Source organism: Protopterus annectens, chromosome 3.part0 (genome assembly GCF_019279795.1).
Source record: "Protopterus annectens isolate FY-2018-M chromosome 3.part0, PAN1.0, whole genome shotgun sequence".
In the NCBI taxonomy this organism is placed as follows: domain Eukaryota; kingdom Metazoa; phylum Chordata; order Ceratodontiformes; family Protopteridae; genus Protopterus; species Protopterus annectens.
The window spans coordinates 1864933569-1864952082 of record NC_056731.1 but is presented as its reverse complement, the minus strand read 5'-3'; the positions used below and the strand labels follow the sequence as shown (position 1 = coordinate 1864952082).

Here is an 18514-nt window from a genome sequence, read left to right as displayed (position 1 = left end):
ACCTCAGCCTGATCACAGTTAAGGTGATAGTGTGGAGGATCCAGCACTTATCTCTTTTGGGCACATATTTTCAGAAGAAGAGCTAAATGTAATGAAGGATGCTAGTGGAGGCAAATACAAAGGAATCATACTTTGCAAAATGAAAAAGATGCTGCCTTTGGGACATATTAGGAACTCTGACCTGAATGTGTGCCACTAGCCCTGAATTTCCTGTCAGACCACTTTAAAACAGGCCTGCCTATGCATCTTGAAATTGTTGTGACTTCTACTGTGTCAGCCTGTGTCTGGATCTTTCCTTGTATTCTCACTGGCCAGTGAAACTATTTTGAAATTATGTATTGCGTCTGACCATCCAGGAGGGATATTATTTCAGAGTGGGACCTTCACTATGTTAACTCTCACCCTCTTTGAATCAGCTGTTTTGAGACCCCCTTCCCCCGGTACTTATCCTTGTAGGTGCAGTTCTTCTTTCCGGCTCTTCTAGGAGGATCTCAGAATTGCAAGCACTGATGTGCAAGAAACTAGTTTTGATTTTTTTTCCCCACAAGAAAAGGGTGTCCCTTCCCACAAACTCTACTTTCATGCCAAAAATTGCAGCTGAATTGGCATTTTCTTGAATCATTCACCTCCCTGCGTTTTTCCCTAAACCCCAGAACAAGATGGAGATATAGCACTGCATGATTTGGATGTGCATAGACAGTTAAGATTCTCCTTATATGAAAATAAGAAAATCAGATCAACTGTCCATATCATTTGCAAAAGGCAAGAATGGGAAAGCCCTTGTACAAGCAGTCCATCCAAGTGGCTTGTATGCTCTTGTTTTTTTTTGCAGAGCTACAGCTACAACTGCAGGACGTTCTTCGTGTTTCACTGCTGCAGTCCTAACCATTGGGTTATCCATGCTGTGGTAGCCCTCAGTCATTCCGAATACCAAAGTCAAGGTTTTGTGCGTCGGCTACTGTCGCTTGTTGGGTGACGTCAGGTCATCTGAGCTATAAAGGAGAGCAGGCGACACCATTACCTCAGTCTTCCTTGCCATGGAGCCCATAGCAGAGGCAATTCACAACAATGCCAATCAGCTGTTTCCAGACTTCGAACTTCAGCTGAAAACATCTATGTACTGTTGGGAAGCCTTCTTTTTCTTGAACTAACCGATGTCCAGAAAAGTCAATAACTGTCTCGCCTGTGGAAAGCAAATACCATACTGAGACTTCCATTCTTAGCGTGTCACTTGCTTAGGCCCAGATCACGACGTACCCCGCTGTCGGTTCTGTGCCCTCCTTAATGCTAGAACTATTCGTCGCAGAGCTCTGTTTGTAGCCAGTTATTTCCATCTTCCATCTCCGATTACCAATTTGGCATCCATCAGTCAGCAAACCGCAGATCTTCTGAAAAAACGTAAAGATAAGGATAGAGACAGACCGCATAAGGCCAAGCCTTCCGACGACACCACCGCTAAATGGGTAGTCAGTTTTTCGGAATTCAGTGAGGTGCTTTCGCAGCCCCTGATGCCCGACTCGATTACTTCGCAGGTCTCTACTGAGACCCTTTCGGAGTCCTGTATGCCGCAGATATCTGCATCGTCTAACAAGCCTATGGCTCTCTCTGCCTTGGTTGTGTCTGGAGCAGCTAAGCAGGCACTGGCTTCCGAGGATAAAGCGCTCACTTCGGAATTCACTTTTCGCCCTCTCTTCCGACTAACACACCGACGACTAACACACCGACAACACCAAGGGACACTCTTCAGGCCAGACTTAGAGCTACTCCAAAGAAAAGAGAAAAAAGTTTCCATTCCAGTACTCCTCCCCTCCTCAAACTAGAATGCTTAAAATGGCGGAGGATCTCATCACTTTCATCCGGGGTAATCGGACCACACCAGCCAAAAGGAGAAGGGAACCTTTTCCATACATCCAGTCGGATTTAGACTCGGAGGGATCTGACTCTTCTGCTTTTGAAGAGGAAAATCCTCTTACTGCCTATGAAGATTCAGATGCAGAAGAATATATTCCATCTGCATCTCCTCCGGAGGACTTTTCCTTTGGGGAAACCGTCCACACCCTTGGGGAACACTTCCAATAGGAATCAATGGATTTCCCTCAATCCAATAAAAGACTACGAGAGTTTCTGGACCTACCCCAGCGTAGGCTTCTGACCATCCCACCCATCTTGGAGGTGGTAGATGATGTTTACCAAGAATCCAGCCTCGCCCCTGACGCCCTTCCACCTGCCCCCAGAAGGCCTGACAGGTACTCCAGGGCACCTGACTCACATAAATTCCACTACAGAAATCCTATAACAGATCCAGAGGTGATTACTCAGGGATCCAAGGGAGTTAAGGCTACCTCTGCAAAGAATCCTACTCCCTCAGACAAAGGATCCAGGGCCCTGGACAGATGAGGTAAAAAAGTATATTACTCTGCAACTTTAACTATAAGGGGTCTCAACTGTCAGTTCCATGTTAAAATATCAACAGCATACTTTGGAACTTTTGAAACAGAAAATTTATGCTTTACCAGATTCTGCCAACAATAAAGAGATAACAGAATTGCTGCACTTTTCATCACAGGTGACAACACACTTCTTGCACTGTGGATTTGATGCCCTAGAAGCTTCTAGTAGGGCAGCAGTGACAGGATCTGTTATCAGAAGACATGCATGGCTGAAGGAATAACCTCTCCCTGATCATGTCAAAGCTAAAATCATGGATTCACCTCTTGACAAAAAACTGAAGAGGTACTTAAAAAGACTGAAGACAAAGCAAAATTGATGCTGACTGTTAAAGATTTTCTTCAAGTACAACTTCCTAGGTTCAGCAGAAATTTTCCCTCTAAACACTGGTCCTTTCCTCCACCAAACAGCCAGGCACAAGGCAAAGCCCGTAGGGACAGACCCACCAGGACTCAAACTCGGGGCCAGCAAAGAACTAAACAGCGGCTCCCCTCAAACACTAGAGCAGGGAGTTCAAAAGCAACCCTGTATGGAAAAAACTCTCAATGACTACCTTTCCCATCTCTGCTTGCCTCCACCACACCAAAAGCTAGGAGGAACATAGGCGGTAGTATACTTAACACCGAAAGTGTGATAAGAGACCTCGGGACACAGGTGGACAGTAGTCTCTCCTTTGATAATCACATCGCCACAGTAGTCAGGAAATCCTTTTACGTGGCACACCTCATCACAAAAGGTTTCTCATCCAGAAAAAAACTCTACTCATCACTCATTAGACCCATTATAGAGTACAACACCCCTTTTGGTATGTACCTCACAAGACATCTACAACAACTGGAAAGGCCGCAGAAATACCTCACAAAGAGGATTACCTGCCTCAAACAGATGCCCTATACAGACCGTCTCAAAAAACTCCAGCTGTACTCCTTCGCATATCGCCTACTCTGAGGTGATCTCTGCATAACATACAAAGCTATGTCAAACTCAGAGCTGTTGGACATGCTCCACTTACAGAAATCCCAATCCCTCCAAGCTACACGCTCTAGGGACCTAAACCTTATCACCACAATAAACAAAACATGCCAGAGGGATAGATTCCTGTCCCAGAAACTTCCCATACTCTGGAATAAACTACCTATTTATATCAAACAAAGCTCCTCATTAGCACTCTTGAAGAAAAATCTTGATGATTGGATCGGAAATAGGAAATTCACCCCAGTGATCACCTCTGTGGCTCTGCTCGACAGTGGCACAGGAAAATAATTTTCTTGGGTGGCAAAAGCCAGGGTACCTTTTTGGCTAGGCTTGTATAGGCCCCAGGGCCAATAGCCTAGTACCTACCTATGAACCTATGAAGGCTATCTCTATGCAGAGAAAAATTGGAACTCTATAACAAAAGATCAATGGGTCTTAAAAATGATTGCTCTGGGCTACAAATTCAACTTCCAAGACCTACCACCTCTAAGAGGGTACCCCGACCTACCTCCAAACCAGTGGGGAGAAGCACTAAGGCAAGTGCACAACCAAATATCCCTAGGGGCAGTAGAACCTGTACCTCCAGAACAAGTTGCAAAAGGATTCTATTCCAGACTATTCCTTGTTCCCAGGAAAGAGGGGACTTGGTGTCCCATCCTGGACTTATCCTTTCTCAGTACCTTCCTGGTAATTCCAAAATTCAATATGCTTACAACAGCTTCTACCGATGCTGCCAAACAAAGCTTGTATGGTCACCTGAGACCTAATGGATGCTTACCTGCACATCCCAGAAAGGGAATCGTGCAGAAAATTTCTGCGCTTCAGAGCAGGATCACTACACTTTCAGTTCTCTGCTTTGCCCTTTGTCTTATCTAATGCTCCCAGGGTATTCACCAAATGTCAAGCTCCTGCCATTGCGTTTTGGAGACAAAACAATGTACAGATTTACCCTTACCTGGACGACTGTCTCATCCAGGCAGACTGCAAGGAACTGCTCCTGCAGCACCTCTCATTTGTAAAAACCCTAATTACCTCTTTGGGATTCACTATCAGTGAAAGGAAATCAAAACAGACACCTACCAGGAAAATCATATTTCTGGGAGCCTTACTGGACACAGAACTGCAAATTGCATTTCTGTCCCCAGAAAAACAAAGTTTCCTACCAAAGTACTTCACTACTCTGGCCTCCCAAACCCAGCTTTCTGCCAGGATATTCCTGCAAGCTCTAGGGTACATGGCCTCATGCATCCTCCTGATACCTCTGGCCATACTACACATGAGGAAAATTCAGTGGTACCTAAAGAACCTATGGTGTTAACACTCACAACCTCTGGACACCTCCCAGCCTGTGATCCTTTGCATAAGATCAGAGTTCCTCTGGTGGGCCCAGGCCTGTGCTTTGAACAAGGGACTTCCATTCACCCTCCGTCCATCAGACCAGACCATAACTACAGATGCTTCAGACATAGCCTGGGGCGCCCACCTAGAAGGCAGATGCGCACAAGGTCTCTGGGATGCACAAATACTACCCTTGCACATCAACCAAAAGCAAATGATAGCAGTGCAAAACTCTCTGGCATCCTTCAAGCCCTAGCTCAAACCAGGGGTTCTTCTCATAAAAACAGACAACACCATAGTCATGTGGTACGGCAACAGAAAGGGAGGGACTCAATCTTAGCCCCTGTGTAGACTAGCCATGAATGTGTGGATAGCAGCCTCATCCATGGGACTATATCTTATAGCCCAATACCTACCTACCTACAGGGCATCAACAACACCCTGGCAGACCACCTAAGCAGAAATCTTGTGGACCCACATGAATGGCAAATCCACAGAGACATTTTTCTGCAATTTACCCACACATGGGGGACCCTCCCCAGGTGGGCCTCTTTGCCTCTCATTTAAATCACCAAGTACAGAAATTCTGCACCAGGGAGTACCATCACCTGGCCTGGAAGGTCGATGCCCTGACCTTCCCTTGGAATACCCTCTTTATGTATGCATTCCCACCTCTACCTTTCATTCCAAAAGTACTAATCAAGATAAGGGAGGATAAACCAAGAGCAGTACTCATTGCCCCAGATTGGCCCATACAGCATTGGTACCCACTGCTGCGCAGCCTATCTCACCAGCCTCCCTGTTAGCTACCACTGATACCTCACCTGCTATCCTGGGGGGGGGGACAATGCTGCACCCAGGCCTTCAGACACTCAAGCTCTCAGCATGGCTTATTCTACCAAAACCTACAAGGAATCTATACTAAGCAAGCACATCCTTGACATCATCACAGAAGCCAGAAGGCCCAGCACCAGAAAATTTTACACTGGAAAATGGAAAAGATTCTGCTCCTGGAGCCAGTCAAAGGGGGCAGACATACATCTGCCCTCCATTCCGTTTATTCTAGATTATCTTGTTTCTTAATAAGGGTCTCTTCTTCTCCTCCATAAAGATCCATGCCTCTGCCATCTCGGCACACTTTGATACAGAACAGCCATTGTTCTCCCACCCTCTTATCAAACAATTCCTTAGAGGAGACTCTAATATCAGGCCTCCCAGAAGACAGCCCACCCCAGCCTGGGACCTGAACTATGTTTTAGAATAGCTTACTCTGCCTCCCTTTGAGCCTGCAGCATCCTCAGAACTAAAGTACCTTTTTTGAAAAACTGCCTTTCTCCTGCCTATTACTTCAGCCAGGAGAGTGTCAGAGCTTCAAGCCTTAATGGCCATTGAGCCATTTATCATCTTCCATGCATACAGGGTCTCACTGATAACCAACCCCTCATTCATGCCAAAAGTGGTTTTGGATGTTACCCTCAACCAGGCCATCCACCTGCCTACCTTCTTTCCTAACCCTCAGAACAAGAGGGAAAGGATACTGCATTATTTGGATGTGCACAGGCAACTCCGATTTTATCTGGATCGTACTAAGACATTCAGGAAAACTGACGAGCTCTTGGTCAGCTTTAAAACAGGGGCACAGGGGAAACCTATATCCAAACAGACCATTTCCAAATGGATAGCACACTGCATCCACGTTTGCTACTCCTGGCATGGAAAACCACTCCCTAGGAACATCAGAACCCATTCCACTAGGGCAACCTCTACTTCGACAGCATTCTTTAGACGGGTACCCACCAAGGACATCCTGGAAGCTGCCACATGGACTTCAGTCCACACCTTCACCAAACATTACCATCTGAACCTATTCTCAAAAGCTTGGGCTGGGTTTGCCTCTGCAATTCTGCAGGGCATGCTCACCCAATCTTATGGTTCTGTCAACCTTCCACCTGTCTCCTCAGCTTTGGGAATCTTCCCAATGGTTAGGACTGCAGCAGTGAAACATGAAGAACATAGTACAGTTGTATGCACTTACCATAAATGTAGATTTTCAAGTGTATTCACTGCTGCAGTCATACTTCCCCTCCCTCCTTCCCCCTGATATCTGCTTCCCTTAGAGAGACGCATATTTTTATGGGGTTCTCTGAGCCCAGGACTACTAATAATTATTAAAATTGGACTTCTTTGGTTGGTTAAGGCAAGAAATACTGAGGTAATGGCTTCACCTGCTCTCCTTTATAGTTCGGACGACCTGATGTCACCCAACAAGCAACAGTAGCTGAAGCACAGAAGCTTGACTCTGGTATTCGGACCAACTGAGGGCTACCAAAGCATGGATAACCCAATGGTTAGGACTGCAGCAGTGAATGCACTCGAACATCTACATTTATGGTAAGTGTACACAACTGTACTATCCTGAGACAAGTGTACACCCATCATATCAGTCCTGAGAGTAGTTAGTACCCTCCACAGCATTCCTGAGGGGGGGTTAGTAACCACCACAGCATTCCTGAGAGAGGCTATTACCCCAACACACCATTCCTGAGAGAGGCTATTACCCCACCACACCATTCCTGAGAGAGGCTATTACCCTACCACAGCATTCCTGAGAGGAGTTAGTACTTAACCACAGCATTCCTGAGAGGGATTTGTACCCACCACAACATTCCTGAGAGGGATAAGTATGCCACCACCGCATTCCTGAGAGGGATAAGTACGCCACCACAGCATTCCTGAGAGGGGTTAGTACGCCACCACAGCATTCCTGAGAGGGGTTAGTACGCCACCACAGCATTCTTGAGAATGGGCTATTACTCCACCGTAGCATTCCTGAGAGGGGTTAGTACTCAACCACAGCATTCCTGACAGGGGTTAGTACCCCACCACAACATCCTGAGAGAGGTTAGTACCCCACCACAGCATTCCTGAAAGGGGTTAGTATGCCACCACAGCATTCCTCAGAGGGATTAGTACCCCACCACAGCATTCCTGATAGGGATTAGTACCCACCACAGCATTCCTGAAAGGGGTTAGTAACCTGTCAGTTTTGAGGCTGGCTACCTGATTCTCAGTCCACATCTCAAAACATTAAAACTTAAGTGCTGCCTCCAATGCAAGGGCAAAGTTTGATCCTGTAAGGTCTTCTGTTTGTGTCTACACTCATGGCCATCCATCCACATGTCTAGTGAACTAGGAGTCATCCCATTTATCAAGACTGATGCAGTGAGTATTGCAATAAGCATGGTACAGTTGTGTTAGGGACTTAGTATAACGCTAGATGTTTGAAACTATTCAGTGTTGCAATGCTTGGCCCACACTACCATCCCCTCTGTCTTCCTTCATTGGCATCCTGGGGATGGGGTAGGTACACTTCACTACTTTGCATCCCACCATCTCCCTCTTCTTCCTACCAAGTCCCTGTTCCTCATAGAGCTCTCTAAATTCCCATAGAGCAAGATTGGGGCTTTGTGGATGGGCATTCTAGCCTCAGTTTGGTAGCTGAAAAGTATCAAGTGCTTGAAAAGGGTGGCAAGAAGTTTTAAGTGTTTATAGCCCTACATCTTATGGTCCCTGTAGTCACTTGTCTACTGTTATTCCTGTGTTCCCCTTTTTTCATTGCTCCACCCATGTTCTGACACCTAGGGCAAGCTTCTTGCCCAGCTACTTCAGGAAAGTTCTGAGGATGGCACTGGCCGACATCCTTCTTAGGCCACCAGTGTATTGACTTCCATATGGGAGGGAGTTGACTGAGGCCACTGTGTGAAGGTATGATTCTGGAACTTGAGCCAGATATGGACTATCTGCAGCCAGGATGTCCCATTAATTAGGAATGCAACATTGAATGTATTCAAACATCTACACTTATCATTAAGTTCCTAATGCAACTGTACTGCATATCAGATTAGATATGTTCAGGGTTGGCTTTGTTTAATATTGACTTTTTTGCTAGATTTGGAATGTTCTCAACTTTTGCATTATTTTATATTGATTTTTTTTTCTGGATTTAAAAAATGCTTAATCTAGAAACTGCTGGAAGGATTATAGTGTGGAAATCTTACTTTCCACAGAGTAAAAAGAACATCTGTTGTGTTCTTATTTTGAAACGGTATAAAGAAATAGCTAGGATGACTGTGGAGTTGAAACAGCATTTACATGTGAAAATGCAGAATTAAATGTTTGCAACCATAGTTGAGAACTTTTGATTCTATGAGTGTATCTTTAGTACAAATATGTGTTGTGTTTCAAGATTTTGCATCATTTATAGTGCAGAATTTTTGAAGTTAGTTTACAGTAATGTTTTACTAAATACCTGTGCATCTGTCTAAATTATACCGCATGGAAAATAGTGTATGTTAAAGTCATCGACTGGTCCTGCTTAACTACACATTTCAGAGAACGATTCCTTTTCTTTTCTTTTCTTTTCCAGGGTGGCTTCTAGGAGTCAGTATAATTAAATAAGGGATGTAGAGATGGGGTTATATGGAGCTTTGACCTTTTTTCAGTAAACATTGCTGTCGCTGTCTTTGCGTCAGTTAGTGGTTCATTCAGTTGAGGTCAAAGTGCTGTTCATTGATTTAATGTATTATGTCTGCAGAAATATTTCATTACATTTTTCAAGTTTAAGTTCACTTTCTAACAATCTTTTTGGCAGATTACACAATGTTGTTATAGTGGTCTGTCACAGACAAGGTTGCCTGTTACCAACTATTAAAACTTTTAGATAGAAATGGGTAGTAGTAGTAACATTTGTTACTCATGTTACATGTGTTACTCATGTAAGTGAGCAGCTTTGATTGCTGTCAGTCAGGACCAGTGTCAGATGAATAAAGTTACCAGCAGTCAATGTATAAAATTTGCAGAACAGATATTTAAATATTTAGTATTTTACATTTGTTGACTGGGAAAACCCCACTGGATGTATGTCTATTTTCACCGGAGGCCAGGGGAGAAAAGCTCCACAGATCAAATTACAAGCAAATGTTAGAAGTATACAGAAGCATGCAAATTTACATCGATAATAAAAAAACCTTAAAATCAACATAGTTACGAAGCTTAAAAGTAACGTATTTATGAAGAACGTGGACATCTTTTACAGTTTGAGTAGGATAAGACAATACACAAGTCAGAGGAAGTGCAGAATAAAATATATGTGTTAACTTAGTCTCTAGAAATTGCATTATTTTTACTTTATACAGTTGGTATGTGTACAAGTTTGACATAGGTGTACACTTGCAGGAGAAACAACATAGTTAACAGGTAGGATATAAGATTAGGTAAGAAATATTTAGGAAATCATCTTGTGCAGTTGACAGGCATGTAATTTTATGTTGTAAAATGAGCTAAATTAATGGGAATATTGATAGGGAGAGTGGGGTGCAGAGAATAAAAGCAAATCATGGTGGGAAGGTTAGGGAAAGAAGACTTTGGTGAAACTGGATTTAAGAGAGGGAGATGAAAGTACCGAGTAAGGGATCTGTCAAAGCATCTACTCAGAGAAGGATTAGAAAGATAAAAAAAAGTGTTTTTTTCCAGAATGTGTTTAAAGTTGAACGTTTTTTAATGTCTAGAGGTCCTTTGTAGTGGAAACCGGTGAAGGTAGAACATATTTTTGAAGTTCTTTCTGAGTTTTTGTGATTAGAGAGAATGAAGATTGTTCTTTTTTAGAGATTGTAGATAAAAAATTAAAAAGACTGGTTTGTATACCATGGAAGCACAGAGGAAGTTGGATTTTTGGTTTGTATAGAATAGAGGCACAGAGGTTTGATTTGTACAGCATGGAGGCACAGAGGAAGGTAGACTTGGTTTGTTTAGCATGGAGGCACAGAGGAAGGTGGACTTTTGCTTCATGGGAAGGGTATTAGTTGAATGAGCAAGGGTGCATTGTTAGCGTCAGGCATCTTAGAGGTTGAAAAGCAGTAACATCTGCTTTTGTGCATGTTTGCGAAGATGCTAGGGTTATCTGGTAAAGGAGGCTGTTTGTCACATATGTGCATTTGTTCATAGCAGATATGCAGAAATGTCATGTTTCTTTTTGTACATTTCATGCATAGCCTTTAAATGAGGCATTGAGAAATTCTAAAGGCTGAAACCTATTTTGGTTATTTTAGCTGTTTTCCTCGGCAGCCATCCTGCTACAATCCTTCCCTCTACCTAGTGCAAACCATTTGGTCCAGTAGGAGGTGAGAGCAGTAAAGGGTGGAGCCGTCACCCATCCATGGTCAAGGCATTTTTTTACTTTAAGGCTTAAACCCTTACTGTGCATGACCACTAGTCAGCCCCATGGTTTGATGTGCAGAGGGAATCAGCAAGGGTGTGTTGCTCATTGCATCAAGTAGGTCGCATTTCAAGACTGATCTGCCCCTTTCCCCCTTAACTGCTCCCGTGGGATCCTCCACCAGGGATTCTGCAAAGGATAACACCACCTGAGGCATGCACCCCACACTTTCTGTCCAGTGAGAGGTGAGCTGTCATAGCCCCACTGTTCCTTCCTGGCTTCAGCTGGCACTGAAGTTTCCATTTGAATTCTGGTCAGCAGGGTAGCATCAAGGATTAATCCTTTTAAACTAATTGGAGCTGGGTTTTTTTATTCTCTATAAGTTTTATACATAGTACATGCTTAGCACATAGATATTTATGAATTTGTAAATCAGTGCCATAGTATTTAATTCTTATACTGAGTATTGTACCCAAATCTTAGCCATGATAAAAGCAATGAGACATACTTCAGGTGTGGAGTTGCTGCTACCTAGTTTGTTTATTTTGAACATGTTCCATTTCATACCTTTAAATGCATAGTGGACATTTTCCATGGTACCTTATTTACTTAATTCCTTGTCTTATTTCCTCCATAGAGGATATTAAGAATGTTTTCAGTCAGACTACAATCCACCAGCACATTCCATTCGGCTGGAACAGTGAGTTCATGCAGCTACACTTCGGAAAAGATAGAAAGAAACACCTTACCTATGCTGAATTTACGCAGTTTTTACTGGTAAGTTTGTTTGTTTTTAATCCTAGTCACTTGTAGCGGCAGCATAAGAACACTGAAGCAGTTCATATGTTAGCATGTAGCAGCAGCATAAGAACACTGAATCAGTTCATATGTTGTTAGCATGTAGCAGCAGCATAAGAACACAGAATCAGTTCATATGTTGTTAGCATGTAGCAGCAGCATAAGAACACTGAATCAGCTTATATGTTGTTAGCATGTAGCAGCAGCATAAGAGCACTGAATCAGCTTATATGTTGTTAGCATGTAGCAGCAGCATAAGAACACTGAATCAGTTCATATCTTGTTAGCATGTAGCAGCAGCATAAGAACACTGAATTAGTTCATATGTTGTCACCACCTGGCTATGGCTGTTCCCATTATTTCTTGCTCATGTGCATTATGAAAGTTTTCTTATTTTTTTCTTTAACTTGTGGTGAAATTGTCTAATATGTTTGACCTGTGCATGTCTTTGAGACATTTGGGTGAAAGCAACTTTCTATTGCATTGCTTGTAGTTATTTTGTTATGTCTGTATAACTTATAGCATGAAGCAAAGAACACCTAAAAAAATAAGGATGTTCTTATCCTCCTTGCATCTTTCTCTAAAGAAGTCTGCACGGCAAATACATATTTCAAGAATTTGGGAGGGTTTAGTAGCATCGTAACAGTGACAGAATAGGCTATTTTATGCCCAGAAACAGACTATTACTTATCCAAATAATTTCATTTTACTACTGTGCATGTATCCTGTCAGTGTCGGGGCCATGTAACAGAAGGATATATAATGGGAAGAATTAAAGGAAGAGAGGGCAACTGAAAGAAGGAGAAAGGGGGTAAGTGAGTATTCCTAAGCTGACATAGACTCTTGCCAGAATTCAGAGTGCTGCAGTTCTCGTAATGTTTAATGAACTTGCTTGGCTTAAAGTGATACTGTAGGTATGGAGTATTTAGTATAATATACCCCATCCAAAGTGTTAATGAAATTTCCACTCCATTTATGCAGTTGAAACTTGCTTTTAATCTGTTTCAGATTATAAAACAATGCTACAGACATTTGAGCGGAACTCAAAGTCAGAAGTCAAAGTAAACTTTATTGTCGACAAGATATACACAGCAGTGCAAGCTGAACAAAATTACGTTGCTTTGGTCCCAGTGCAAGAAATAATAATGAACACGTAGTTTGAGTGACACTAACACTAATGCAAAAACAGTAATACTTAAAGTATTAACACAATAAATTACTACAATTGGACAGAAAGACATTAAACATTATTGTAGTAGTAGGTATTGCAAAGACTATGACTTCACATTGTGATTGCTGAGATATTGCACTTCATCAGCTGTATTGTGATATATTTTAACGTTCATATTGCACGTGTGGCTTGGTGACTCACTCCTGACTATTACACATTCAGGAAGTAATAGCATAAGAGATCAGGCTAAATGTACCAGTTACTAAATCAATTTGCCAGAGTGATTTCTATAGGTGATACTTCACAGCAAGTGGCACATTGATCGGATTATTTGCTGTCATACCTGGCATTCAAGTTCAGTAACCTTATGGATAGGGGGAAAAAGATCCTGTTCTGTCTAGATGTTTTGCAGTGTAAGCTGCAATACCATCTGCCTGAGGAAAGGTGGAAGTACATGCCATGGGCAGGGTGAGTGGGACCTTTTATTATCTTCCTAACCCTTCCCACACACACAGTCTTGTGCAAATCATCCATGGATGGGAGCGAGGAACCAATTACTTTTTCTACTGTCTTCACTACCCTCAGGAGAGCCTTGCGGTCAGATGCTTTGCAGTACTATACCAAACTATGATGTTATTTGAGTGGATGCTCTCAATGGTCCCCCTATAGAAGGTTTTGAGGATGGACTGCCTTCCTCAGTTTCTGTAGGAAGTGCAGACGTTGTGCCTTCTTCACTGTGTGGCTAATATGAGTTGACCAGGATAGGTCATCTGAGATGTGCCCACCCAGGAACATGGTGTTTTTGATGCTTTCCACTGCCACCCCCTTAGTTTCCAGAGGTTGCTGTATCTCCTGTATCCTCCTGAAGTCCACTATTCATTCGTTGGTCTTGCTCACATTTAAGACCAGATTGTTGCTGTCGCACCAGCCTATCAGATGTTCCACTTCATACCTGTAGCTGTTTCCTCGCCATGTCTGAAAAGACTTAAGACAATGGTTGTTGTTGTTGTTGTTGTTGTATCTTTCGGCTTTTCCTGGTTAGGGGTCGCCACAGCAGAAGTCCGGTCCGCTAATGATTGGCAGTAGATTTTTACGTACCGAGTTGCCAGTCCTGATGCACAACCTTCAACGAAGTTATGCCCATTCACGCATGTCTCCACACAGAAGACGCTTTAGCTGAGAATCGAACAGGACAACGTCTTACTGTGAGGCGACAACGGTATCATCCGCAAAGTTGATGATTTTGTTGGATTCATGCTTGGCCACAAGGTGAATGGCAGAGGACTCAGGACGCAGCCCTGAGGGACACCTGTGCTCAGTGTAATACTGATTGAACTGTTATTTCACACACATACTTTTTGGGGTCTGTTGATGAGAAAGTCCAGTATCCAGTTTCATAGAGGGGTGTTGATGCCCAGCTGGATCAGCTTCAGTATCAGATTCTGGGGAATGACTGTGTTAAAGCCGGAACCAAAATCGATGACCAGCATTCTGACATAGCAGTTCTTATTCTCTAGATGTGCCAAGGATTCACGAAGTGCTATAGCTGTTGCATCAGCCGTGCAGCGGATAGATCTATAAGCAAAATGTAATGTATCCAGTGTTGTAGGTAGGCTTGCAGAGATATGGTTCTTGATTAACCGCTCAAAACAATTCATTACTGTTTATGTAAGAGCAACTGGCCTGTAATTATTTAGGCTTGTCGGGTGGAATTTCTTGGGTAAGGGAATGATTGTCTTATTTTTGAAGCAACTGGGTACAATGGCTAGTTGCAGGGATGTGTTGAATGTATCTGTTAGTACAGTAGACAGTTGGGTAGCACAGTCTCTTAGAACCCTTCCCATAATATTGTCAGGACCATTTGCTTTTCTCGGGTTACCTTGCCTAAGGGTCCGAAGGACATCAGATGTTCTTAGACATAGCACCTCCTCACCCTGTTCGACAGGGAGCTTTTTTGGCACAGTGTTGTTGTCCATATCAAATCTGCTGAAGTAGGTGTTTAGTTTGTTCAGAAAATCTTTGTAGTCATCACATGGGGAGGATGCAAGCCTGTAGTTGGTTATGGCTTGTATGCCTTGCCAGAGACATCTGGAGTCCCTTTGGTCAGAGAAGTGTCTCTGAATTTTACATCCGTAGGTCCTCTTACTCTCCTTTATACCTCCACTAAGATTTGCTGTGTCCTCTCTTAGAGCATCTTTGTCTTTTGATTTAAATGCAGCATTTCATGCCTTTAGGAGCTCATATACTTCCCAGATAGCCAGGGTTTTTGATTAGCCCGCATGGTGATAATCTGATGACTGTAACATCATCAACACATTTTGAAATATAGGCCATTACAGATTCTGTATACTCCTCCAGGTCAATATGGTGGTTCTTTACAGTTGCCTCTCTAAACACTGACCAGTTCATACATTCGAAGCAGTCCTGTAGTGCCAAGACTGCTCCGTCAGGCCATATCCTTACTTGTTTGGTTGTAGGTTTGCCCCTTTTCAGCAGTGGTGTGTATGGAGGAGGCAGCATGATAGCCAGATGGTCTGAGTTGCCCAGATGTGGATAAGGAACTGCTTTGTAGGCCAATTTTACAATTATGTACACCTTATCCAGAGTGTTTTCCCCTCTTGTTGCAAAGTTCACATGTTGATGGTAATGTGATAATGTGGATTTCAAGTCAGCTTGATTGAAATCATCTGCAATTTTATGGGCAAAGTCAGGGTTCTTATTCTGGAGGTCATTTATTGACAAATACAGAATGTTCAATGCCACATTAGTATTAGCACTAGGGGGGATGTAAACTGCTGATCTGAAGTCGTTGCCTTCATTTGATCTTCAACCTGCGGGCTTCAGATCTATCCTCGGATCTGTATCAGCAGAATACTCCAGCCTTGGAGCCAAAAAACTGAGCTCCTCCTGTCCTACCCACAACACCCCACTCTCCCTCCATCCCTCAGATCTCATTTGCCGCTCACTTGAACAGCTGTGGGGCTCATCACTGAGCTCCTTCCAGGGTATATAAATGATTTTTGGGTGTTGTAAGTTCACTTTTTTTTAATAATTTCTCCCTCTTTTACTGTCCTTTTCTTTTCTACCTATAAAAAAAGTTTTGTTTATGTGATTACCTGTAGTTTTAGAGGGCTGGTAGCATAGGTCTGTCTTTCTTCTACTTCCTTCTCCCCTCTCTTTCTTTCTTCCTGCTATGGCTGAGTTTAAGCCAGCAGGCTTTAGGAAGTGAATAGAGTGTGGTCATAAGCTCCCTCCCTCCGATGGCCACACTATGCGTTCTCTCCTTAGGGGCAGCCCATCTAGATACCTCCTGTTCTGTCTGCATGGCTTTAACCAGTGCATGCTGATGGACAGGAGGAATAAATTGATCCTCAGGGGTCTTCTCCCTTCTTCTGCATCCCCCACTATGGAATCCACTTCAGGGGGTCAAACCCCCACCAAGAAAGTGGCCGACAAGGGTAAGGATCAGGATAAGAGGAAACGTTCTCCCGACTAAGTTCAACCTCCAGCAAAAGACCATATCTGATTCAGCTTCTCCTGAGCTCCAGTGGGTCCCCTACCCAGGTCCCCTATTCTGATGTCACCCGGGCACCACTCCAGGCCGGGGTCAGCAGCCTCTTCTGCTAGGTCCTCCAGCAGTCTTTCAGTGTTTGAGGTGGACAGGATCATGAGAAAATTTCTGAAGGTGCAGATTCAGATGGGGGTTTTACCTGCTCTGGCTCTCCCTGGAGCTGGGTTCAAAGATCCCCAGTTTCGAGACGTCTGCACCAGCAGGTACCTGTACCTTGTTGCCGACAGTCACCCTGAGCACTTTAGCTCCAATGTCTTCGGGTCTGACTGACTCTCCAAGCCATAGCTTTGGAGTCAGGTCCAATGGGTTGGCTTCAGTGGCCCATTTTCCTGAACTGTCCCTTCCCCTTGGTGCTTTGGCTGTCGATAGTTTGGCTCTCACTCCACCTTTCCGAGCGTGGCAAGAGTTTGCAGAGCTTCAACATCGATGGAGCCTGCGTCGACGGAGTTGCCCTCGGGGTCTCGTTCACTTTCAGCATTCTAAGTAGTAGAGCGGCTTCTCTCTGCTCATACAAGATCCCTGATGCTCCCCTCTTTAAACCCGAACCCTCTCCCAGCTGAATTGCCCACACTGGATCCTTCGACTCTGTCCACCGTGGGACAGCCTGTTCCAGGATGCTTCATGAGCACCCCTTGTCTTCCAGCATCCCCCAGAGGAGGTGCACAGGAAGCATATATGCAAGAGGAGGCACCTGGTTTCCCTTCCGGAATCCCTTACTGAAGACGTGGATTTGGATGAAGGGAAGGGTTCCCCCAGATCCCCACCTGAGAATGTCTCCTTTTGAGACATCATGGAGATCTTGCAACAGAAAGGTTGGTGGTACGTCCACAAACCTAACTCTGACAAGTCCGTATTTCTTTGGGGCAGGGCCACTACATCCTAGGTTTCCCCCCTGCTGACCCCCTGATTGACTTAATTTCTAGCAGGGCATAGAAGGACACGGACACGGTACAGCCCATACCCAAATGCCCGGATAAGATTCTTAGCATGCCTGCGGGTACGGGCATCCAGGTCGATGCTATGGTGGTAGCAGCTGCCACTAAGAAAGAGCTGGCCCAGGAGGGAGTCCAGGACAGTGGACCGGTTTGGTAAGTGGGTCTATTCTTCAGCAACCTTTTTTTTGCGCACGCTGAACTACTTGGCACATGTCATCAAGCATCAGAGAGACCTTGTCAAGAAAATCTCTGAGTCCATCCCAGGGTCCATGTCTGAAGAGGACAAGAAGGTCTTCTCCTCCAGAATGGCCACTCTTTGTGCTATTTCCAACATGCCCATGAGGTTACACTCCCATGCTGCAGAGGGTTTCTCAAGGGTGACAGGTTTGGGCATAGCCATTGGGCATCACGCCTGGATGGATGAGACTGTGAATTCTCTGAACCCTTTAAGGTGTCCTTTATCAATGCACCCTTTGACTGGTCATCTCTTTGTGTTCCTCCGGTCAGGGACACACTCTTCCACTGCAAGAAGGATGGAAAGACCCTGTCTGCCGATGGAATATGCTTTTCTACCCCACAATAGCATTTTTCTAGGAACCAGCATGGTGGTAAAAAATTATGGATGTTCATCGTTTTTCACTGTTGCAGTCATTACAATTGGTTTATCTTGCTGGCAGGCTACCCGCAGTCGGCCTGAATTCCAAAGTCTAGGTCCGGCGTTGGTTGCTGTCACCTCTTCCCTGACATCAGTGCGCCAGGGGTATAAAAGATGCAGCCAACGCCATTTCAGTCTTTCTTGTCACGCGGTGCCTGAAGCAAAAGCAGTTCGCAAGTGCCGGTCGGCCGACTCCTGAGATTTTCAAATTCGAATTTCAGATCCGAAGTCTTCATTAATGCTAAGTACCCCATTGGGAAAACTTTTTTCTTGCTCCAGACCTATGTCAGAAAAAGTTAATAGTTGTATTTCTTGTGGGAAGCAAATACCTCATAAGGATTTTCATTCTTAATGTATTCCTTGCCTAAGCCCTGACCACAACGTTGCTAGTTGTCGGTTTTGTGCTAGA

At 44.0% G+C, this 18514-nt stretch overlaps 1 protein-coding gene across 2 annotated transcripts in view; it reads left to right on the top strand.

Annotated features, from left to right (window-relative positions):
- Window positions 1-18514, top strand: part of SLC25A13 (solute carrier family 25 member 13) — a 1915284-nt gene that overhangs the window by 900945 nt on the left and 995825 nt on the right. For both annotated transcript variants that reach the window (XM_044065927.1, XM_044065926.1), the window contains exon 5: window positions 11613-11752. In XM_044065927.1, coding sequence (XP_043921862.1) covers window positions 11613-11752 — 140 coding nt within the window. The remainder of the gene's footprint in view (window positions 1-11612; window positions 11753-18514) is intronic.